This window comes from Vitis riparia, chromosome 7, assembly GCF_004353265.1.
Source record: "Vitis riparia cultivar Riparia Gloire de Montpellier isolate 1030 chromosome 7, EGFV_Vit.rip_1.0, whole genome shotgun sequence".
Classification (NCBI taxonomy): domain Eukaryota; kingdom Viridiplantae; phylum Streptophyta; class Magnoliopsida; order Vitales; family Vitaceae; genus Vitis; species Vitis riparia.
In genome coordinates this window covers 28,677,825-28,703,878 of record NC_048437.1, presented here as the reverse complement: position 1 = coordinate 28,703,878, position 26,054 = coordinate 28,677,825, and the positions used below count along the sequence as shown (strand labels likewise).

General features: G+C 34.6%; 2 protein-coding genes across 2 annotated transcripts; one reads left to right on the top strand and one right to left on the bottom strand.

The window, feature by feature from the left end:
- Positions 1-947: 947 nt before the first annotated feature.
- On the top strand, positions 948-12,734 carry LOC117918605 (mitochondrial Rho GTPase 2). The gene is made up of 14 exons (XM_034835367.1): positions 948-1,380; positions 1,732-1,861; positions 1,957-2,106; positions 2,540-2,716; positions 2,845-3,096; positions 3,580-3,648; positions 7,829-7,884; positions 9,344-9,425; positions 10,063-10,274; positions 10,720-10,789; positions 11,043-11,155; positions 11,671-11,821; positions 12,000-12,186; positions 12,348-12,734. Exons 1-14 carry the CDS (start codon positions 1,184-1,186, stop codon positions 12,419-12,421), a joined length of 1,920 nt encoding a protein of 639 aa, XP_034691258.1. The 5' UTR covers positions 948-1,183; the 3' UTR covers positions 12,422-12,734.
- A 7,683-nt stretch (positions 12,735-20,417) lies between these two features.
- Positions 20,418-22,078, bottom strand: LOC117917613 (protein FANTASTIC FOUR 3-like). The gene has a single exon (XM_034833940.1). The coding sequence runs from the start codon at positions 21,675-21,677 to the stop codon at positions 20,613-20,615; it is 1,065 nt and encodes a 354-aa protein (XP_034689831.1). The 5' UTR covers positions 21,678-22,078; the 3' UTR covers positions 20,418-20,612.
- Between the last annotated feature and the right edge of the window lie 3,976 nt (positions 22,079-26,054).

Below are 26,054 nucleotides of genomic sequence, written 5' to 3'. Positions count from 1 at the left end.
TATTTTTGCTTAATTTGTGACTTACATCCTTAATTATTAAAATTAGTTAAAATTGATCCACACCCAATTTATTTCCTCTCTTAAGTGTATATGCTCGGTTAAGACTAGCTTAGACTTTACGAAAAATCAAATTTCAATTATGTTGTACGAATTTTTTATAGTAAACCTTAAAACTATAGAATTAAATCTTATTAGCTTGTAAGAGCACAATCTATCAATTACTTAGTAACTTAAAATTTGGGAGGTGTTTGGTAAAACTTAATAGTTATTACTTAATGACTTAAGTTGATTTTAAATTTAATTATACTTAAATTGTTAACTTAAAACTTATTACTTAATTTTTACTTGTAAGTATTAAAGTTATTTGATAAAATTAACATAAAACTTATTTTAAATCATCAAATTAATATATTTATCTTTATAAATTATAATTAAAGCAAAATAAGTCGAGTAACAATGGAAGTAAAAGAGATTATTGAGGTAAATAAAATAAATGAGGATAAAAAAGTGAAATAGAAATGTAAACTTAAGTTAATTATTTTTACTTATTATTTAAAGTTATTTTTAATTTTAAGTCATATCATCAAGCTAACATATTTAATGACTTAAATTAAGTAATTAAGTTGATTTACTGAACACCTATTTGATTAAATTAATAACTTAATGTAATATTAATGCTTTGGTAAATAAAATTTTTGGAGTTTGGAGAATAATTAATAAGAAGGAATGGTCATGGCATACGGGATTTGTGCTTTCTTTTCGTACTTTTTTCACGAGAAAGAAGAAAGGAAACCTCCTTTTTCTTTTCCATGCACTAGATTTGGAGCTTTTGTTGACACGTGACCGTTCAGAAAAACGCTAGGGCATGACATGCCTGCATTTTTGGAAATAAAAAAATTATTATTTATACTCTATTGCCGGCGAAAATGGGTAAAAATATACTGATATTCTGGGAAAATGAATTAATTTTCGAGGCAGCCAAACAAGGCGCTTCGCAGTATTCCCCAGAGGCATACCCGCCATTATTATAACTAACGTAGCTGAAACTGCTAATTTACTTATCAAATCTCCACTTGATCTCAGGTGAGTCTCAAGTGAGTGAGATCTAGGGTTTCGGATTGGCCGATCACCTTCCATTCCCTGCACCATCTCCACATTCTTCCCTCTCTTCCTCACTGCTGCAATGGCCGGCGTGAGCGGTCGGACTGGTGTTCGCGTCGTCGTGGTCGGAGACCGCGGCACCGGAAAATCGAGCTTGATTTCCACGGCCGCCACCGAGACTTTCCCGGAGACTGTCCAGCCGGTCTTGCCGCCGACTCGCCTTCCCGCGGATTTCTATCCGGATCGCGTTCCTGTTACGATCATCGATACTTCATCAAGGTCATTGGAGAATTTGAATGTGTTGTCGTTGATTTCTCCTCTGTTTGGTTGCTGAGAAATCGAGGAATTTTAAATGAAATAGTATTTTGAATATTATGTTGTGTGATTTTTTTACTCGATCTGGAGATATTTTCCCCTTTTGCTGTTTTCTCAGCAGCCACGCAGATGATAAAAGCGTAGGTAAATTTTCAAAAATTTATATAAATTTGATTGATTTTTGAATCTTATTATTGATTTCAGTTATTCCGTTAAAAACAATGGAACTTAATTTCGGAACTTGATTTTTTTTTTTGGTGCCTATTTGCTTTAAATCTCGATTATTATTATTGTTTCTGTTGCTGTTTGTTTTAGCTTGGAGCATAGAGCTAAGCTGGCAGAAGAATTGAAGCGAGCTGATGCTGTAGTGCTAACGTATTCCTGCGATAATACTAACCTTTCTCGACCTATCACTTTCTGGCTCCATGAACTTCGCCGGCTAGAGGTTTATAACTCCGGATTTTTACTAACAAGTTTTCCCCAATATTCACGTTTATCGACATAAATAAATTTCTTGCATCCTATGTTATGAATGATTAGGTGAGGGCACCAGTAATTGTTGTGGGTTGCAAGCTAGATTTGCGAGATGAGCGTCAACGGATAAGTTTAGAGCAGGTGATGTCTCCAATAATGCAACAGTTTAGGGAGATTGAGACTTGTATAGAATGTTCCGCAGCTTCCCAGGTTCAGGTATATTATTAAAATGCTTCAGATTTTGTTTTCAGTGACATAAATTGGCATGTACCTGTGTTATTAAAATATTTCAGATCGAGCCTTTTACATTCTTCAAGGATTTAGGCAACATTTGCATCGTAGTGACAATATTCAATCATATATAAACCTGTCATTAGTTTATGATTTGGCTTCTATCTCATTGTTGTTTGAATATATGTTTTTGTAAAATGGTAGCTATGGGTCAATGGTTTATGAATCATGGATTTGTGTTTAATTCAGTAATCACATGACTAGGTCAATTTAGAAGGTTCATGAATTCATTATTAGTTAAAAGTTAAAACTATTTGGTAACCCTGTAGTATATCATATCATTGTTCTTGTATTTAAATCCCAAATTATCAGAATTTAGAACATAAGAAGCTTAAGATGTTAACTTATTTGTTTGTAGGTCCCTGATGTCTTCTATTATGCTCAAAAAGCAGTTCTTCATCCTACGGCCCCATTGTTTGATCAAGAGACACAGACTTTAAAACCCCGGTGCATTAGGGCACTAAAAAGGATATTTATCCTTTGTGATCGTGATATGGATGGTGCTTTGAGTGATGCAGAACTGAATGAATTTCAGGTATTTCTAAATCTGTTTTATGATAGTATTTCATATTACTTTGGGTGTTTTAAAATTTTCAATATTTTTCGGGGGTTGCATTTAATTTTTTAGTTACCATGTATAACATCTGAAATGATGGTAAACAGGTTCAGTGTTTCAATGCTCCACTACAACCTGCTGAAATAGTGGGTGTCAAGAGGGTTGTACAAGAAAAGTTGCCTGATGGAGTCAACCACCTTGGTCTTACCTTGTCTGGGTTCCTTTTTCTCCATGCTCTTTTCATAGAAAAAGGGCGACTTGAGACAACATGGACTGTCTTGAGGAAATTTGGATATGATGATGCTATTAAACTGAGTGGGAGTTTTCTTCCCGTTCCAGCCAAGCGAGCTCCTGATCAGGTATTTCCCTTGGCTAAAATTATACCATCTTGATCTCCTGTTTTTCATAAGGTTTTATTAAGTTTTATTGTGCTCTGCCCTGTTCTTTTTTCTATTTAGTGGAAGAGATTGATCGTCTTGGATTTCTGACAGTCAAGATCCTAAGCATCCTATTCATGGTATTGTACATTTAGGTTGCTCAAAGCATGGTTACAAAGGAGGGACCATCTGTCTATTGGTTCTGAATGTTGATTACAATTAAAGTGTTGCCTTGTGTCTGCTCAATTGTGATGTGTTAGTGGAAGCATGAAATTTATGCTGAATTTACCTGGTTTCTAGCTTATGCTCATGCCACTGAGACTGTGTTGACAAACTGCCTTGCAAATCCTGTTCCAATTCTTATCATTATTTTGGTTTTCTGTTGTGCATTTTTGTTTTTTTGTATTCCACCTCTAACAACAATTCTTTCATATGAAAGACTTACTTCTAATTGCCACATTGCAGAGTGTGGAGTTGACAAGCGAATCTTTGGAGTTCTTAAAGAGGGTCTTCAATCTGTTCGACATTGATAATGTATGCATTGATCTCTTCTATATCCTTATCTATGATGATGTCATAGATAGATTCTCAGTGTCAATAACTGTTCAAGTTCCTAGGTGGTTTTATATTCATGAATGTCATAGTTAAAATACATACCATTATGTTTATTCCTTATCAAGACGTTGTAGCAGAAAGTTCCTTGGTGTTCTCACTGATTTGTGCGACTGTACCTGTTTTGCTGTTTGTGTTTGTTTTAATTAATGTTCTCGAGTCATATTCCTTCTGGGACCATGGTTGGAAAATTCATCTGGGAGAGTTCAAATCCTTCATAGGATTGCATTAAGAGAATTTTCAGAATGTATGTAAAAAAAAGTGAAAATTTCTTGCATGTTGTGCCCATTAAGAAAGTTTGGAAACTTAAAACAAGACCTCTTTCAATGATGTGCAATGAATATTTTAATGTAAACATAAAATATTGATTTGTAAAATATAATTGAAACCTATTTCATTAACAAACATCAAAATAAGTTAAATTCATTAACCCTCACTACAAAAACTTAGTTGATTTTAGATAAAACTAAAAATTTAATATTGAAGAATGTTGATTCTAAGTATCGAATACTGATTGTGCTAATTTGCTAAATTTAAAGGTCTGTTTGTATCATTTGAAACCTAAATGCTGAATTTAACTCAACTATTTCACAAGGAAAAGAAAAAAAAGGAAACTAAAGTTTGAATGTGTTGAATCAATAATTTATATGATATGTTAATCTTGTTATTATAATATATTAATTTTGACATAATATACGGAAGAGTTTTGATGTGGTTAGGAACACAATTTCTTAATTTCTTTTATGTGTGTGTGTACATGTATGTGTATGCTAAATGAAAACACCAATAACTCATGAAAACATTTAAAACTTATTTAGTTAATATTAAAATAGGAACAAACTAATAAGGTAGAAAGAGTTTCTTTTTGAATGCAATTTATTTTAGGAAGGATTAAATATTAATAAGAATTTAAATTAAATGGTAAAAAAAAAAAAAGGAATTAAAAGTTGTTAAATTTTAAAAACCACTTTATATGTTCTCTTCAAATGTTTAATCATGCTTTTGACTTATAACATTAAGTGGTTGCTAAATGGAATTCAAATTTAAGTGGCGACTTATTTGTGTTATTATTATTTGATAGGTAAAACAAAGAAGGATTATACTGAAAGTGCCTACCAAAAAGGAAGTGAACCAAGCACACATGTTGCATACAAGATACACCCAAGGAAGAAAAAACACTTGACATCCTAACCCACTCCTAATTTGTATACTAAATCAATAATAGAGAGTTTTATAGTTCCTACTTCCCTATTAGATCAAAAGAACGAGGTTTTAAGGAAAAAGTACTTTGCTGCCATAATTGACTTCTCAAACCTTCAAAGAATCTTAGGTTACATTTGGTTGACAGGATAGGATAGGATAGGATATGTATATCCTAGGATATCATATTCCATTGGATAAGAAATGCATATCTTAGGACATGATTTCCAATGAGATATGATTTTCTTAGATATTAAATCCAATGGACATGATAGCCTAAGGTGGCATATCCAATGGGATATGTTATGTTATGCTTATATTTAGTTTATAAAATGAAAATATATATATATATATATATATATATTATTTTTTCAAAGTTTAAAATAAAAATTATATTGCATTTCAATATTTTCTATTTAAAAAAAATGAAATTTCTCTTACATTTAACAATATTCATGATTAAGATATTTGAACTTCATAAATAATTTTTTTTTTATTTTATGTTATTCAATATATAAAAATAATATATAAAATAATTATATATTAATATTGTTTTATGATATATTTTATAAAGTATTTTTTTTACCTTAAATTTAATTTTATGATGAAAAAAATTTATTTTGTAAAATAATTAATATAAAAAATAAAAGATTGATAAAATAAATAAATTTATGATACATGAGATATGTATATCCCACATTTTAACATATTCTATGTAGAAAGGATATAAAAAAAAGGGTGGATAATATATCCTACCACTTATTTTATCTCATGTTTGGTTGAACATAGAATGGGATAAGTGATGGTATAACTTATCTTTTCCCATCACTAACCAAACGTGGGATATGATATGTTATCCTCTCTCTTATCCTATCCTATGCCATATCCAGCCAACCAAACATGGCCTTAAAGTTTTTCTTCTTTCAAATATTTCAAAACAAACAAAGTGGGATTAATCCCCAAATTATTTTACGGATGGATCCATCAAAAGCACCTAACCAACTTTGTAAAACCTCCTTAACTGATTGAGGCACCACCTAAGCAACTTCAAATCACGAGAAAACCAAAGACTAAAGAGTAGACCCACTAACAATGGATCAGAATATGGGCAGCCAACTTAGCTGCTTGCTTGCAAAGGCAATAACAATCAACAAGATTCCAACTTGCTTGCATAGGCAACAACAATCAATGAAGGTCCAACCTCTCTTCATAAGTTTGTTAGTTGTGAGAATTTTTTTCCATGCTGCCTGAAGAAACTAACCTTAAATGGTGCCTTGGAACTTCAAACTGCCTTAGCTGGAAACAAAGAAGATTCCCTCACATTAAAAATTTTGTAGTAGGATCCAACAAAGAGAGAGCCCTTCTTGGTTAATTTCCACACCAGCTTATCCTTCAAAGTTCAAACCCATTAACTACAGATAGAGGACTCAGCAGCTACAACAAAGAATCCACTATACCTTATGATTTTCCACAAACTTGACCCACAAACATCTCCTCTCTCTAAAACACCAACCTTCTTCCATTTTGCCTTACTTATCTACAATCACTGTTCTCCAAAAATTATCCCATTCATTTGCAAATCTACAAAGCCGCTTTCCAAAAAGACCTTGTTAGAAGGTCCAAAAGTCATAATACCTAAGCCACTAAAATCCTTATTGAGCAGATAATTCCCTAACCTATTAGGTGGATTGAAGAATCTAAAAGGCCTACACCTGAAGAAAGCCCCTTTGGACCTTCTCTAATCTCATTTTGGGAATATAAAAAATGGATAAGAAATAGATTGACAAACATGAGGGAGTGTTTTTTACTTCCTCCGAAGTTGTGCTATCCTTTCCAAGAAGCCAACTTGCTTTTGAATCTCTCCTCAACTAAGGACCACACTGAGATGGATTTGAAAGAGGCACCCAAAGATAAGCCTAAATACTTTGAGGGAAGACTTCCCACCTTACAACCCAATTAATGAGTCAAACTCTCAATATTCCCCCACTCTCCCAACTAGAATGAGCTCACTTTTCTCCAAATTGATCTTCAATCCCAACACTGCCTCCAAACAAAGGAGAGTCCACCTCACATATAACAATCGATTGTGGTTGGCTTCACAAAACAACAAAATGTCATCAATAAACCAAAAAAAAGGAATCCTCAACCCTTCCCCTCTATTTCTCTAAACCTTGAAACCTGATATAAGGCTTCTTTCCACCGCACTTTGAATAAAACAACTCATTTGTGTTATCAAACATGCTTAAAAAATGAGACCCACTTATTTTTTCACTTGTTAGTGCTTATTCTTTTCATAAACATCACCTTATTTCATCCAAGTAAAAACAGAGCAGAATGATTTCATTTTTCATGGAATGTACAACTGCCCTCTTACAGAACCATTTCATTCATAAAAAGGAGTATAATCAGCTGACTTTCTTTCATGAGAGGAATTTGCTTTTTCAAGTACTAATATGCTTAACAGATGAAGCTAAGGGTTTTTGAAAATCAAGGTCCAGCTTGTAAATAGAGTTATATATTTTCTTCCACAGTTTAGCCAGCTTATGATTGAGATTTTGTTTCCTGAGTTTGATTTAAGTTTCTTATTCTGTTTACCCTTTCCATGTGCATAGCAATTGGTCTATGGGTTATAATTGGTTTGGTACTTTGTGGTTAACATGTTTCTTGCTGTTATCATGACCTGTTTTTGGTTGAGTAGTAAAAGATGGATAATCATACCTTGCATGTTCAGAGAGCCATTCCTCCACATTGCGCCATAACAATATGACTTTAAATTTGTTGAAGCAATTGTGTATCTGTCATGCATGGTTGCAAATTTCCTTCTGAATCCAAGCTGCTGTATCCTATGATGCTGACTAATATGGTGATGCTTTCTTATTATGTGAACCTTCATTCTTACTAGGATGGAGCCCTACGGCATGATGATCTTGATGATCTATTTTCAACTGCACCAGAAAGGTGAATGTGGTTTCTCTAATCAGCATTGCTATTTAATCTTTTTCTTTATTTACTGCATGACTTATTGATTTAATGTCATACTATTCATGCCATTTTTTTTCCTTCATCATTGAATGAGAGGATAACTTTAATACTTGTATTCAGTTGAATTTTGGACCATTACTTTTCTGACAAGCTTCATGTGGGTTGTAAGTAAACAATGAACATGCTGGCTGAAAAATTCTTTGGTTTGTTTGCATGTAAAATTATGTAGTTTGCTTATGAATTTCAATGGTTCTAATTCTGTTTCTCATGCTATGATATGGGTTGGTAAGCTTTCTCTTGTGCAAATTGTTTTGCACATTCAGAAAATAATCCAAATGTCTAATAACCCTAAATGTTAGGGTGCAGTTTGACACCATTCATATAGCTTTATTATCTGTTCAACCATTTATTTGACACATTTGTTGTAATGTACTATGGTGAATTGAAATGACCTGTTGTGACATTGAATCTCTAGATTAACATTAGCTATTGTAAGAAGGTGCTTAGGGCAATGGTTTATATTTGTTATTAATTTCAACTTTGTATTATTTTTTGCGCAATTGGGTTCATTGATAATCAACCTTTTTTTTATTTATAATTATTTCCTCATGTCTATGCTTACATGTTCCCACAAAAAAGGAAAATTTCTCTAAACACTAAATATAGGCAACCAAAGTTCTAAATTAGCTTTTTTTTTTAAATTCCACTTGCAAAAGTAGGGGAACACTTGTTGATGATTTAGTTAGGAACTGTACATGCACTGCTCTCTTATCTTCACAACTTCCATTTCTGGTTGGAGTTACCCAGACTTATTCTGATGTTTCTGTGAGTCGGTAACATTGGGGAATAAGATGAGGAAAACTAGTAATCTGAAGATTGATATTTACTTTGTTGGTGACCAAACTCTCTCTCTTTTATGGAAATATTTCAATCAAGTTTTTTAGGATTTAGTAAATATTTAAATTTATTTACATCCACCCAAGCTTAAATAGGACTACAATTTGTTCATGCAACTGTTGAGGGAATAAATGCATTTTTCAGCCATAACAACAGAAATATTCTTCCTCAGATAAATTCTTTGACAAGCGATCTAAAAGTTTCATGCTTTCATTAAAGAAATAGTAGTTTTTATCTGGTGTATTGGAACAAGATTTGTATTCCAAGCCCCTGTAGCTGGGACTTGAACTTCAAATAGTAGTAATATTTCCTTCAACAAATTATTTTTGATACTCTTAGTTCGATGCTTACATATATATGTTGGCAAGTTGCTTTTTCATAGTACTAATACAACTCAGTTTATATGCCTGCCAATATTGATTAATGACTTCCAATATGTGATCTTTTTTTAATTCAATAATTTTTTCGCATTCTCGAATTCTGACTTTTTTTCTTCAGAATGCTTGTCTCAGATGTGCTGTTTATGTTTGAATTTCAGTCCTTGGCACGAAGCTCCATACAGGGATGCTGCAGAGAGAACAGCAATGGGGGCTTTATCACTTAATGGGTTTCTTTCTGAGGTGTTTATGCTATCTATCTTTCCTTGCATTTTTCACCAACATGTGTGACCATGGCACATTTCTATATGTTTCACTATATCTTATTAAAATCAATTTTTATAATTCTTAGTGCTTCTGCATATTTTCCAAATGTGGTTATAGTTCTACAATATATTCAACTTGTGGTAACATTTTGGACAAAAGGGATAATGTTTTGGCATCTTCGCGTCATTTTGTAAAGGCAAAATAGTTTGTAAGTGGGCTCTTTGTTGCACTACTGTCTCTTAACAAGAACCAGCCAAGAAGAGGCTGTTCAAGGGAAGTTGCTCTTCAGTTTTCCTTTGGCTGTGGACTGGAGAATAAATTACTTCTGCTAGTTCTTATATTCCATCACAAGATTTAGTGGTGATTTTTAGAGTCTCTGGTGAGGGGAGGAAGTCTTTCTGTTGTTATTTTACTGTTATTGTTGGATTGAAGGGCTTATTTCTATTTGTTCATGTTTTCCTACTTTTATTTTGATTTGCTAGTGTTTCAATCTATGTTAAATGACAATCCAATCATTCTTCATATTAGGCTTCCATTGGTTGATAATTTTTCTCCAACCATTTTTTCTTCTTCAGCTGTTTGTTAATTGTCTCTGTGATAAACATGGTTGCAGTGGGCCCTTATGACCCTATTGGACCCAGCAAGTAGCTTGGCTAATTTGATATACATTGGATATGCTGGTGATCCGTCTTCAGCACTTCGTGCTACTCGGAGAAGATCGTTAGATCGAAAGAAACGACAAACAGAAAGAAATGTTTTTCAATGTGTTGTTTTTGGACCCAAAAATGCGGGAAAGTCTTCATTGCTGACCTCCTTTTTAGGAAGGTGCAACTTCTGAACCTTGAGCTAGGTCAAAGTAGCTTAGGGCTGTTTGCTGCAGCTGCAGTCTCTAATTAAAACATTTTTTTTAAAAGATTTATTTAGAGGAGAGGTTTGTATTTAATATGAAAAAAAAAATGTAAATTCGAACTCCTCAAAGCTCTTATGTAAAGCTTTTAGACCTTAAACCTCTTCTATCTTAATGTGCTTCAGCGTGTAACCAGCTGTAAAGTTCTTTAACAGTTAAGAAAAGCTTTGAGAAAGTCAAAAAGGTGCACGAAGCAGGGCATTAATTAACTCAATTGGCTTCTTGTTATTTAATTTATGAAATTCATCATGTTTACCACTCTTTCTTGTTTTAATAGTCAGTTTACTCAATGATGTCTTTTCATTTTTCTGTCTTCTTTCTTCTAAGCAATATGGAATGTGTTGTTGCCAATTCCAACTACAGGCCTTTCTCAGGCAATTATACTTCAACAGTTGATGAACGTTATGCAACAAATGGTATTGATGAGCTTCAGGTGAGCACCACCAGTAGAAATTTTGTGTGCTTTGGTAATTTGTAGAAAATATCACCACTCTCTTTTGCTTCATGCACATCTCTTGTCACATCATGTGGCAACAAAATATACTGAGTAATGGCTGGGCTTGTTGGAAAATGAACCTTCCCACTGCATTTTCTATTATATCATTTGCATTCTGACATCTACAAGAGATGAAATAATCATTCATCTGTACCAAGGCCATGTTTGTGATATCTGGCTTCCTTTCCAGGGAACTAGGAAGACTCTTATATTGCGAGAAATCCCAGAAGACAGATTTAAAAAATTTCTTTCTAATAAGCAATCTTTGGCAGCCTGTGATGCAGCAATATTTGTCTATGACAGGTAAGTACCATGCTTCTATATTTTATTAGACTTAACTACTAGATGATCACATTTCTCCAAAAGACGATCAGAATCTGTGTTCTACTATGGTTAGATTTAAAATTTGTAATATGGTGATTATGGTACATATACTTGCATCAAATTTCCGTCAATGGTAAGCCTAACTTGTTTAATCAGCATTTTTATGAGCTCTATTATATGCTTCATTCACCTACTGTGTAGAAGCCTGTGGGAATATTCTGATGCTGACCAGATGGGGTCCCATAGCTACCTAAACATGGTCAGATTATCCCCCTTTGGTTTTGGATTTCCAAAACAGTCCCTTGTAATTTAGATATGTAAGGTTCCTTGGAAGTTGAAATCCAGTTAAGGGCATTTGGCAGTTCAACATAAGTTCACTTGCAGACTATGTTAGTCACAGTATTTTCCAACTTGTCAAATTGGCTATTTGTTATTGTTTTAATTCCTTTCAAACTTCAAGGTCTAATACTGCAAATTTTGTATTCCATTTTCAGTTCAGATGAACTTTCATGGAGAAGAGCAACAGAACTGCTTGTAGAAGTTGCCAGGCAAGGAGAAGAGACCGGGTTTGGGGTCCCATGCCTTCTTGTTGCAGCTAAGTACGACCTTGATCCATTTCCGATGGCGGCACAAGATTCAGCAAAGGTAAATACTTTGTCATCTGCTACCTCATCTTTATGTTCCCACATCTGTATATAAGCACTGGATAATGATCACTTCTCCAAATTTTCAATTTCACTTATCTTTTGTTTGATGGAGAACAAACATTGATTTCTTTCTTCATGTTCTTCTTCTTCTTCAATTTTCTACTCATCTGTTCCAGGTTTGTCAGGAGATGGGAATAGAGTCACCTATTCCTGTCAGTGTGAAGTCGGGAGACCTGAATAATTTATTCTGTAGAATTATACGTGCTGCTGGACACCCTCATTTAAGCATTCCTGAGACAGAAACTGGGAGAAAACACAAGCAATACCGCCAGCTTGTTAATCACTCTCTCATGTTATTTTCGGGTATATTTTTTGTCCTCTTTCAATGCTGGGAAGCAATTTAAGTTTCCAGAATTACTGCAGCTGGTTTCTCCATCTCTCTTTCCTCATGCGCACATACACACGCTCGTCTTTCTACTGCATACACACATAAATCTTGACTAAGTTTCATTTCATAACTGCAGTTGGGGCCGCCATTGCAGTTGTTGGACTGGCTGCTTATCGTACCTATGCTGCAAGGAAGAATACCTCCAGTTAGGTATCAAGATCTGCCCATAAATCAATCGCAACTTAAATAAATTAGTAGATTTTCTCTAGACACTTGTCTCTGTTCACTCCTTGACCTTGTTTGCCATTCTCTAGACATAAAATTGTAGAGTATTTGCAATTCTCTTCCATGCCAATCTTACCATTTTCCATCATCAATGGTCTATTCTAGTTCAAATTAACATCATCTCCCCTATAAACCTCTCGTTTGTACCTTTATAGAGTGGTAGAATCCTTTTCATGCTGGCTGTCATGCCAATGGATTTTTGTTCTTAAATCTACCAGGTCATTTATTATTTCTGTCAGATCAAGCATTTCATTTTGTAGAGATTGCTGAGTGAATTTGGAAACAGAAAATTTTTCCGTGTCTGTAGGTCAAGCCATATGAGGCTTTCTTTTCAGCCAAACAAGAGCAAGCTAAGTTGTAGAGTTGTGATGGTTCAGTAGGGCTTATCTCTAGGGCTATTCTTTGTTTGCCATTTTGTTAGTGCTTTTCTGCAAAACAAAAGCATTTGCCAGAGCTTCTTAAAAACAAAAAAAACTGTTTCCTATACTCAGAAAATTCGATTGGTAATTTTTTTGATAGAAAATAGTTTTTTTTTAAAGAATTTATTCTGAAAATAGGATATTTTTTGAGAATATATTTTAATTATTTTGGGTTGTTTTCATTTTTCTAAGGATTATTTAAAAAAATTATTTAATGAATATAAAAAACTACATTTAAAAATACAAAAATATGTCTGAGAACATCTCAAGTTTTCAATCAAAGTTCGTTTTAGAAACATTAAAAATTTATTTTTTGAAAATGGATTTATTTGTGGTGTTAAAAGCAAAGAAAAGTGGTTGTAAATTCTAGATCAATATCTCTAACTTCAATTCTTCCCCTGGATGGGTTTTCAAGGTGTCCATTTCGCAGTTGAAGTAGCTGCCTAGTCCGAAACTTATATTTTTAGAATATTTTTATTGAAGATAAGGATAAATCTGATATTTTAAAATATCAAAAGTTTCCTGCTCTTGTATATGAGTTAAGTGCGGGTCATTTTGAGCATATTGTGACATCGTGCCCTCAAATATTATTTTATGACCCCTGGGGGTATAAATGTCATGAGAAAAGAGAAAATTTTTTTGGATACTTTCCTTTTTTTGTTATATTTAAAGTGATAAGAAAAATAATTTTCTTTCTTTTTGTTTTTTCTTCTTCTTTTGCCTTAAATTTTCTAAGAATCAAATACCCTCAACTTTTTGATGGAAAAACAAATAAGAGAAAATTTTTCTAAATTTTTTTAAACCTTTTTTTCCCTCTATTATTATGTTTACATTCCAAAAGTCTGGGGAAAAAAGATAAGAGGAAAAAAAATTACAAAGAAAGAAAAATATAAGGAAAAATTTTAAATCTTATTTCTTATTTTGATTGTATACGAAAAATTTGAGAGAAAAAAAATAAATAACTCGTTCATGAATGCATTTTCCAAAACTTCTCTCCTTTTTATCTAAGAAAAATATAGAGTTAAATCTTTTAGCATCCTTAATATTTTTTTTCTCAAAATTTTCTATGTTATTCTTAATATTAATTTTCTTTTCTTAAAGATTTCCAAGAAGTAAGCATAGTGTATGCTAAGGAAAGGATAAATAAATAAGGAAGCCAAGAAAGGAAAAAGGTGAAGGAAAAAATTGTTTAAGAAAAAACATGAAGAAAGATGGTGAAAGCAAACAAATACCCTTACTGTTAGGAGTGTGAGAGAGTGGAAGAAAAGTGAAAAGTTTATAGTTGGAAAGATGATAAAGAAAGGGGGCAAATCTCAAATTTGCAGAAGCTGTTGATGTGAAATAGGTTAGGAGGATCTAGGGGAGATCAGAATGGTGAATAAAGGGTTAGAAGAAGATCTCTTCTGAATTCTGAATTCTGATTCATATCCATCACTCCCAAGAAACAATCTCTCATAGTCAAGTCCCTCTCTCTCTGCCCACCGCCCAGCCACACCCAACTTGCCTCATCACACACATGTGAGAAATTTATAATATTATTGTTTATTCTTCCTTTTCTTGGGGAAAAAAGAACACACAAAATAAAGTCAAAGGACTTGGTGGTGGGAGTCACAGCTTCAGACAGGCCTTGTGACCACACCTCTGCTACATTGCAAAGCTCCAGAAGGAATCCCCTGAAAGAGACATAATATGTCCATAAAATTTAATTTCAACCCATAGTGCATGCCTTGGTGCTAGCTCTGCTTATACTTTTCAGCACAATCACCAGGTGGTGCTGTCTTTTGGACAGCCATTATGTCATTAACATTGAAGTTAAATGTTTCTTAGATTGTCCTCATTCTGTAGTGTTGGTGGTCTCTCATAATCAAAATAAAAATGTTATCGTACTATAATAGTACCTTATTGAAATTCAAATCCAGATCGTTGAATATATATGATGAAATTTAAATCATCGAATGAGGGAATGTAAATGGACCTTAATAAAAAAGAGGTCTTCAGTTCCAAATCTAGGGAGAGATGTTATAGAAAGTGTATCATGTTCTTGATTAAATGATTTTTTGATAAATACACTTATAATCACATTTTTGCGTGTGACAAAAATGTTATGGTGTCGATTCAAGATTATACTTAACATGTGATTTGAATAAAATTGTATAATAAAATTTAAATCATTGAATAAAGAAATGAGACAAAGATAAACATAAAGTAATAAGATGACTTAATTTATATACAAAATGAATGAAACTTAAAGTATCGAGTAATAATCTGGTTGGGCATACAATGTAAAATAATTCATGCTTACTTTTCAATATGGGACCAAACTTTAACAATAATTTTTTAAAGATTTTATTTAGGTTAGAAAAATTCTTAGAGTATATTTGATTAGTGAGGGAGGATAGAATAGGTAAGGTTATATTATTCGGCTTAAAATTAAAAAAAAAATTAAATAAATTTATTACATTTTAATACTCTGTATTTGATTAAAATAAACATTATATTGCATTCCAATATTTTCTATTAAAAATATAACAAATATTTATTATTTTTAATATCATTTGGAAATTGTTCTATAATTTATAATTTAGTAAATTTTTTTATTTCCTTGTTAATAACATTTATGACTAAAATACATAAAATTTATAAATAAAAACATTCTATTATATTTTTAAAATATATAAACAATTTATTTATGTTAAACATTTTATTAAATAAAACATATATTAGTATTATTGTATGATATATTCCATACATATCAAAAATTTTAATTTTTCAAAATGAGTAATATAAAAATTTTTAAAAATAGATGAGAAAATAAATTTATGATACATGATTCCATATGGAAAAAAAAAAAAAAAGGTTTTCTATTTCTTTCTCCCAAACTTTTTTTAAATGAAGATTTCCATGGGCCAATCATAGTCTAACATTTATAGATCATGCAACTCTTTCCACTTATCTTATTCAAAGGGGTCATCATTTATTTTTTTTTAACTATTACCATAATTATTGTGATTTCAAACCTGAATTGGCCCCACCCCACCATTTGGGTTAGCAACACTCAGGGGAAAAGAAAAAAAAAAGTCAGAAAAGAGACCAGGGTCCAATGGTACAACATAGCAATCAGTTTAGTAAATAGAGAAGCATTGGCATTGGACGGTTAGGATTCAGAGCAATCATCATTTACAGGGTGGGCCACTTCTAATCATCAACTTGAAGACACACCCAAAAGCCTATGATTCACCCAAATGTAATTGAAAATTGAAAGAAGCAAGAATCTCATGATTCCCAACAGCAAAACCCTAGATTTTCAGTATCCTGAATGAATCCTCATAGGAAGAAGAAGGTCTCCCAATGTGGGGTACCCTATCCTGGATCCTCCCTCTGATTCCATATCCTCCCCCACCCACCACTTGCTCCCTTTTCAATTATTTTTCACTTTGCCAAGTCCACTCACCTCCCAAAGCCCTTGGACCACAACTTCCAATAATAGTAAAAGATGGCTTAACCAATTTCAAAACAAGAGTGTATGGAAACTTCTATACATTGTTAATCCATTGTCTCAAACAATACAAGTTTTGAAAATCTCTAGTTAAATTCAATTATAATATATAATCGATACCAATTTAAAAAAACACGAATAATCCCATCACATTACATCACATGCATATTTAAGTCTCATTATTTTGTATCTCGATCCTATTTTTTATATATATCATTCAATGATTTAGATTTTATTATACATTTTTAATAGTTGAGATAAAAAATCGACTTATTGTCTAATTTAAGAGTTTTAGTTGATTTTTTATTTAATATAGATAATGCATAAAACAGAACCATTTTTAAAGTCGAATATGTACATAGACTTGAATTGAAGACGAAATTTTGATACTATATTAAACCAACTTGATAATCTATAAGTTAAAAGACGAACTATCAACCTTTAGTTATTTTCTTTTCTTTCTTTTTCAAACTTCTATTCTTTACTTTTGCTTTTGTGAAAGAGGAAAGCTTTAATGAGGAGGATAGTGTTTATTTTTTCTTGGTAGACTATGACATCATGTTATTTAATATTAAATTTTATAAGTGCCTTTTATTTGGTAAAAAGTTTATGCTTATGGCATGCTATTGTATGTAGATTTATGAGAGAATTCTCAGCCATCAAAGACCCTTTACATGTCTTCCAAAGCACCGTCAAGGAATCATCCACATTGTAAAAATGCTAGCAAAAGACTATGTCATGGATGAGAATAAACTAGCCCTTTCATGGGCCCTTAAAAGGTTTTATGTTCTTATCTTCTTCATGGCATTTCCTAAGGATATACTTATTTCTAAGAAAATGTGAGGAAAAACACGAGCCAATACCAACAAGAAAATCCTTTTGTTTTATTAACGAGAAAATAAATTTAAAGTCAATTATTTTTATATGTTGTTTTAAACTAATTTTATTTATATTAACTCTTCTATATAAATAATAATAATAATTAAAAATATGTAAATTTTTATATTTTTCATTATAAAATAAAATTTAAGAAAATCATTTTCCTTTACAATTTATTTTTCTTTTCTTCATACTCCGAGAGCCGAATATAACCTAAAGGTTTCTTCAATCAATATCATATAATGGATTTTTAACTAACATTGCAAAAGTCATAATCTAAGGCCATTTTGAGCTTCTTCTATTTTATTAGTAACCCCAAGATTGGTCATCAGAAGAACTAAACCCTGAAACTTCACATTGCTTTTCACATACAATTGATATTGACCCATGAATGGACTAGGGAAAGAGAAAATGGATTAGGGTGATGACATGGATGTCCAATACATTAGGAATGGAGTAGGGGTCCGATGGAGAGATGCGGGGGGCAATGAGGCTGAACACGTAAGAAGAAATGAAGGTACCATGAGTGGAAGACCAGAAAAAAACTGGTGGGGTTGGGCTCCATTTTGAGGCTAACCACAAAAGACACATGTCCCATGTCTCATGTCTCATATCTAGCCCTTCTTTTTATACATATTAACACTAAATGAACATTTTTTTGTTTGTGTTTCGTGGACTGCTGCATTTCTCAGATGCAATGGGGGGTTGTCATCCACATATGGACACAACCACACATCTCTCAACTCTATTTATGACTCAGCTGAAAAGATAGGAGTAAGTCAATATGGATGTATGTATATGAAGTGTCCCTTTTCATATATTGGTGTCCAAGGTTGAATGGACACAGTGGTGCGGTTGGGGGGGTTGTGGAGGTTTGTGAGGAATTGGCATTGACCTTTCATTGGGGGGGGGGGGGGAGGGAGTTATAAGGCATATGGGTTAGAGGTAGACCCAACAAAAAACTAGCTTTTTCCTTTTTCTTTTTCTCATGGAGAGCCAGCCATGCTTTCATACGTGCACTGCATTATCATGTAGTCACCTCCTTCTTCAACAATGTAGCAACCACCACCACCTCCTCCTCCTCCTCCCACTGTCTTTGGACTTTGTCAATGGAAATTAACCATTTTCAGCTCTAGTGGATTCCATGGATTCATTGCTCTGAACAGTGGACTAATGACTAGGAAGAAAAAAGCACACACACACACCCACACATATATTTATATATGAAGTTGCCCTAGTGTAGTTTCAAATCACTTGCCTAAAAGACTCATCTAGAGTAAGCCATTGGTGGACCATATTGGAAAAGGATTTTGATGCATATCCATCTTCATGCAATATTTCCTGGGGGCAGGGTTGAATCTGCCCACAACACACCCACTATGGCTGCAGTGGGAGCAATCAGCTACATATGAGTATGACTTGGTCAACCATATATATAAAAAAACAAAGTCAATTATTATCCAGATAACAGGTGTTTGTAACACGTTTGGAAAGATCCTCGCAAGAAGAAAAAATGCTTATAACACCATGTTGTTAGGGGGGTTTTAGAGGGTTAAAAGTATAATAGTTCATCATATCTTCAAAATATCTTCTAGGGTTGATGGGTGAAAACTCTTTCCCCACCCTAAAACAATAGCTTGGACAGATCATTCACAAACAATGGGATAGGGACAATCGGATCAAATTTGGTTTATGGGACAAATTTGATGTAAAGGTACAAAAAGTATAGAAGTGCAAAGATATTTCTCCATCCCTTCCATGATAGTGTGGGAGATTGTCTCCAAATGCTATCAAATAATGTAACTTTCTCCTTCGTGTAAATGCTAAGTTTTTAAGGGGTGTCAGCCTCTTGTGATTGTTGTATTGAAGTGGGTAGAGGGCAAGCGAAAGTATCATTGCCCTATAAAGGCCTTTAGATGATATTGGGGAGGTTAGAGGAGAGTGATGTTGACATGGGAGCTCACAAGGGAGGTCAGTGATGCTTAAGACACAGACACAAAGCCAGTGATACAAATCATACAACACGATTTCAGTGTTTTTCTGTCAATCAAAGGGATCTCCCTTGAACCCCACTTGCCTAATATTCCCAAAAGAGCTAAAGAAAAAGGGTTGGATGACAAAGAAGGTGAAAGTGGTGAGTCATATGTACCAAACTCAATTATTTCCTACCATGTAAGTAGTAAATACTTAACTGTGAGTACAAAATCAAAGCATGTGCCTCGACATACACGCACATGTGTCAAGACTTCTTGTATTAGATTTAAGCATATTTCAATTCATTGATATATACTTTCATGTGAACAATGAAAAATGAGGAGACATCCTGATTGCCTTGAGATTTTTCTTACTTGTGAAATGATATGGTGAGAGAATATGTGCTTAAAGGACCTTAGATTCTCAAAATCACATGATGCAGAGAGACACAATCATGCATATATGCATATTGACAATTCAAATCCAATCTCCCCCAAAACTAACCTTAATGTATGGATACCCTTATTCCACGATAGGACACTGCCCTCCTTCCCCTTTTCAAGGTCTTCTTGACCATTCTGGCCCTTTCTTCGTCTCTTTGAGCTCCCACTACAGGAGATATTTTGGTAATTTTGTTGACAGTATGTGGCATCGCTTGATATCAGGTTAGAATCTCGTCACAGGAGAGGCGAGGTGAAGTAGCACATGGAATGCACGGTGGATCGCCTCTGATTAGGTCAGTGTGTGTTGCTCTCGAGGGACCTACCCCTGACAGCTACAACGGGTTAGTACTCCGTCCGTACACCGCAACTTGCCGTGGTGTTTGCCCTTGGAGCATAGAGGAATTCCCTAATTACCACTTCTAATTCTTGAATCATAAGACAGGGAAATCAGGGCAGTCTTATCTATTAATTGCGTCTCATATCCGGTGTTCATGAGAAGAATCTTACCGTTACGATCAACAGCTAAAAAAGAGAACCCTTATTGGAGAATTGCAAACTGGTATGTGGGCCAATGCCTTGTAATTAGTCCTTGAAGAAGGCCACAGTTGAGCTGCAAATTGTTATGTCATTATCTTATATTCAATTTCTGTGGATGTATCCCTCAAGGGTATTTTGGAACTGAAATAAAGTAATCCATAGACACAAAGCAATGGACAGAAAGAGACTGAAAGAGGTATAGGGATTCTCTCAGCAGTTTCAATAACCATAATAACTGCCATTAGCATATTTTACTAAAACTCCCAGGTGGGGAAATTTCAAATCATAATGACAGAGGAGCAAAGAAGAAAATGGAAACAAAAAAAGAACCATATTTGTAGAGCACCCCTCAGAAACCGAGGGCCTCTCTAGGAGGTAGCCACCCAGATGGACTCCCAATTCATGAGGCTATTGTTGCTATGCCCACCACCTTCCATGCATCTACTAGGCCTTGGGAGCTTCCCCAATTCAATCTCGCCCGCAACGTTCCCGCCAGTCCCTTCCATCTCTTCTTCTTCTTCTTCTTCTTCTTTTTCTTCTTCTCCCCAGTGAGCACTCTCACCATCAGTCTCATCACTTTCATCTTCATTGCCACCTCCTTCCACTGCCTCTTCGTCAGCTTCAACTTCACCATCTTCTTCAACAACTTGCTCATCATCCTCCTCTTTGGTTGCTTCATTGTTGCAGTTTTGAAAGCAGTCCTTCAACAGTTGAAGCCTGAGCCTGCCATCGCTGCGGTCTGCATGGAAGTAAGAATGACAAGCAGGGATGGCAACTGCTTCTATAACTAACCGGCCATCTTCTCTGTGAGGCCTTACTTGAAGGCCTCCACCACCCCTACTGCTGATTGATGTTAAAGGAGGTGGAAAACTTGTACTACGAGTCATCTTGTTCTTCATGCCGGTTTTTTGTACTTCTGATAACTCCCTCACTGCAAACTTTTCGCTGCTGTTTCTCCATGAAGGTGAAGAGACCTCATGGCTGCTCTGGCTAATGCCAGTACCACTCTCACTGCCTAAGCTCTCAGTGCACATTTCCAAGCTCTTTGCGCTTAGCATCGATGAAGAACGCTTAACCAGTGGGTGAACATAGACCTTATCAGTGTCAAGTACTTCCTTGAAACTAAGGGAAGTGTTGCTGAGAGCTTGGATGAAGCTCCAGCCACCCAATTCACCATTCTTTTGGCTTTTGATGTTGCAATCATCGACAACTTTGTCGTTATTCTTGTCTTTGTTGTTTTCGTTGTTTTCTTCAGTATGGGACTTTTCGTGAGCCTCTCTGGAGTCAGAGGTGGATGAACCAGGCCTCTGAGCCAATCCAAATGATCGAGAAAAGCTTGAGGCTGGTGGAGACAACTTGAGCCTCAAAACACGCTGTTCAACAAGTCGAGGCTCCAAGCATGATTGCAGGCCTTGACACACACTGGAAGACATTGCAAACCACAATGAAAAATGCACAAAAACAGAGGCAGAAACTGAAACAGGGGAAAAACAGAGGAGGCTGGTTTTGGATTAAATGCAAGAATTTTGGAGTTCTATGAGAAAGGAGGTGTGAAATTGAGATATAACTCAAGGTTTGGAGCTGAGGAAAGCTTAGGAAAATATGAGAGATGTGGAGAAGAGAGGAGTGAACATGAGAGAGGTGGGGAAGGGATAGCATGAATTTATAGTGAGAAGAGCACAGGAGTCTGTAGCCCTCCTCTGTACTTTTGTGAGGTGTAGAGGAGTTTTCCTTTCCACTAGAGTTTATAGTGATTTCACTCTGCCACACATATAAAGTGAAAAGGGAAATGACAAAAAGAGAAATAAGAAAGTAAGCTTAAGGCACGCCTATAATAGCATCATGGTGAAGGCATACCCAAGGCTGAGGGTGGGTGTTGGTTCAATTGCCAGCAACTACAAAATTTGTTTGGGTCCCAAGAATAGAGGAAAAGGGGAAAAATAAATAAATAAAGAAAACCCAAATACAGGGTTTTGAGTCTTATAAAATTTTCTCTTCCTTCACATTTCCTACTAATAACCAAATAGGAAAATTTGATATTTCTTGTGGCATCTTGTCATGGAACAAAGGAGAAATTAGTAGACTTGGATTGGGAGACAAAGCAAAGAGATCATTTTCATGATTTTTGTTTGATGGGTTGTTTTTTAAATGGGTAATTGGGGAATAACGAAATGTGATGGAAAATAACAAAAGCTTTCTTATCCATTGTCATTCTCAGCCAACAAAAAAAAATGGCCAGAAAACAGTCTTCTCGAATCTCAACCTCCAGATGTTTACTGATGGGGATTTGCTTTGCTGCACCCACTTCACATTTGTGCTTTGCACTCTCACACCCTCATTTTTGTTGTATCTAGACCCCCTTATAATGCCCCATAGGGACAGTGCCCAAGTTGATTAATGTTATGCCCAATTCAAACCAACATTCAACTCAAATCTCCCCACAACCCCCACTGATGGCCTCCAAATATACTCCTATCACACTTTTTCATCTAGGACAGTTGATGTCTTAAGGTCAAAACCTAAGTGTTGAGTGTGTTCACAGATGCTGAGACACTAGGCACCATTTATTGGAACCACTAGCAAACCCTTTGTTACTCAACTACTCATTAGCCAGCATAAGTGGAGTTTGGCATGGCCTAAGTTTTGAGCCATTAGAAAGGATGACATATGCATAATCAGATTCACCATAACAGCATGTCTGCAGTGATGTTTAAGGGTGGATTGTGTTCATACTTCCTTTCTTTTTTTTCCCCATCATGTTACTAAATTCACAAGGCTTGCAGACTTCAGTACCAAGATAATAATACAAGTTTTTTTATTGATTTTTTTTCTTTTTTAGCTTGATTAACTGAAATTAATCAAGTTTTTTAAAGGAACCGACCAAATGACAAGAACCCATTAGTGAAAAAAAAGGTGCTGAGATCAAGCATTGGTCTCCTTTGATTTTCATTTCTTCTAAGGCAAGAGGCCACCGCCCCCAACCCCCCCCCTGCTTTCTTTTTCCCTACAATGATGAAAGCTTGTAACACACACCTTAAAATTCCAGACTACTATCAGTGTTATGTTTAGAGGAAAAGAAAGCAAATCCCATTGATTTTTATTCTTGGCTATGGTGTTTTATAGTTCTTCTTTTATCAGTAAACGACAAGATTGTACGGATGGGGAGGATGGTCGATTCTATACTAGATATTTGTTAAAGTTGTGTCGCTTGGCATAGAAGCAAATAATCTCCCACTAAGGCACTAACCAAAAACTTGCTTCTTTTCTCTATGGTATAATACTTTTTCATGCCTTGCCAATTGCCATTAGCTCTATTATCAGTGCAGGGATGCTATAAATTACATCAAGTCCATAAACTAGGTCAATAGGACATTTAGGGTACATTAAGGGACTTCTATTTTAAACACCCCAATTTTGGGATTTTAAACAAGATATATGTTTAAAGTATGTTGATTGGAAAATTATTTCCAAATCTACGAGATTTTGTGAGAGCTAAATAAGAAGTTGTCGTTTTGAAAAGATAATGGTGAATTTAAACCCTAGATTTAGAAGTTGTTTTTTAAAGTAATAATTTTAAATTTTATATCGAAAATATCAAAGAAAAAGGATAAGTGCAATTATGTAATTTTATATATTCGACATAATTTTTAAAAATTAAAAAAAAAAAAAAAAAGGTGGTAATTCAAATAGAATTATGAGACATACGGAATCATTCATGTGAAATAACCATAACACCCTTTCATTTAATAGGGGACATGTGAGAACTTACGGAAGAATACAAAGTTGCCCACTTGTTGCTGCAGACATGTGGGTTTATGAAAAATGACAAATGACCTTTTTCTTTAAGGGGAAGGCTAGGGTTAAACACTCTTAGATGAGGTGGGGGGGGGGGGCTGGTGTTCACACCTGAGAAGAACTTAAGAGAGAGACCTAGCAGTGGATACCATTAAAAGAAAATACCAAGGCCAGTTGAGCAACAGCAGGTAACTTTTAATGGAGGGAACATATATCCAATATTGGGAATGCAGGCTTTCCTGCCATCACTTGTGTTTGGCCCTTTATAAGTTGTCTGAAGAAATGCCAAAATCTCCATTGTTGCAGTAAAGATCATGATCCACTTGAGCTGCAATTCCCACCATTGAATTACTTATGCTCTGTTTTCCAATGTTAAGACGACACACTAGTAATCGAATAACCATTGCGTTTTCTTCTCCTCCCAATGGTTTACAGAAAGCTTCTGATATCAGAGGAAAAAAAAAGGGAAAAAAAAATCAGTACCATCTGATAGGGGTGGGTCTTTTATGTATCGATTCTCCACACCAACAACATGTGCAATACCAACAAGGACCCAGGATCAGTCCCTGTCAGTTGTCCCAATGTGGTCCTTCCAAAACCCAGATTCAAGACACTTCATCATCCTAAATACCAACATGTGCCATACATAACCAGTATGCAACTTCTACATACACACCAACCAGTATGTGTACAGGCCTCATTCCCAATGGAGAAAAACTTTAGCAGTTGTAGTAGTAGTAGTAGATTTTTACTAGAAGAATCTAGAAATGCCCTCTACATTCTTAGAGAGCCATTTTATATCTAAGATGCAACCAGAGAAATGAAAGTCAGAATTTTATTTTTTTTCAATCCTTAAGTTAAAGGGTCAGTATGTATTGTGGATTATCGGATAGGATTTTGAGAAACTATATATTTGTTAAGAGAGGCTTAAGTTCCATTGGGGTGTTGGTTATTCAAGCATCGAATGTGCGATATAATCTTTTATTGGAACAAAAATAAGGTATCTTTTAAAGCGTGGAACTAAAGCATACACATCATGAAGAAAATGAGAGGAGGTAAGGACTCAGGAGGAGGCTTTAGTGGTTGTGTACTACACAGTGGCCTTTTATGAAGCTCAAAATCCAACACCAAAACACCAAAAAAGTCTAGTTTTGCTAGTGAGGGTGAGAGGAATATGTGCCCCACCCCTTGGCATACCCTCTCTCAAAACCCTAACCATCAAACTTGTTCTCACAATCCAACTTTCATTTATTTGCTTTGCTTAGATTGGCCATCTAAGAAAAAAGGAGACCCTCATAAACTAAGTAAAAGCCACACTTTGTTTCATCATGCTTTCTTGGCCCTATGCAAAAATTCTAAGGCTAGGTCTGAATCTTTCTTTCACTTTATGTTATGTTTTTATATATTTTGCTCAATGGCATTCACACAGAAAGTTTATGGAATCAAATTCATGCCCTGCACAAACTTGTCAACGAAGCGCACTCTACTGGAACTTTTGACCATATTAGTGCCTTCTTTTTCTTCCAATCTTCATACTTAATGGTTTTGCATAAAATAAATCAATAAATAAATAATAAAAAAACTAAAGCAAAAACAGAAAGGGTATGATGCACAAACCATGCAAACATGTCATCAAGTCAATGGTCGCTTCATTGTTAATACAAGAATAAATATAAAACTAAGCATATGAGCCCACAACAAACTTTATGGACGGTATAAGACATAATGGACAATGCTTAACTTTCCAGATGGTATTCAAACATTTTGATTGAATCTCAACTCGCATTTTGTGATGATGATTACTAATATTATAATTCTAAAAAAATAACTACAAAAAGTTGTTAAGTAAGGTCAATTGATAAAAATAAACAGGAAAAAAGATGATACGTATTCATAAATTCCCATTCCATGCCGATGAGCAATACAACAAATGTTTGAGAGATGTTGTGTTTCAGAATAGAATCTTGTGCAGAGAGACAAGTGGTTATTCTTTTCTGTGGAGAGAAAAATAATAC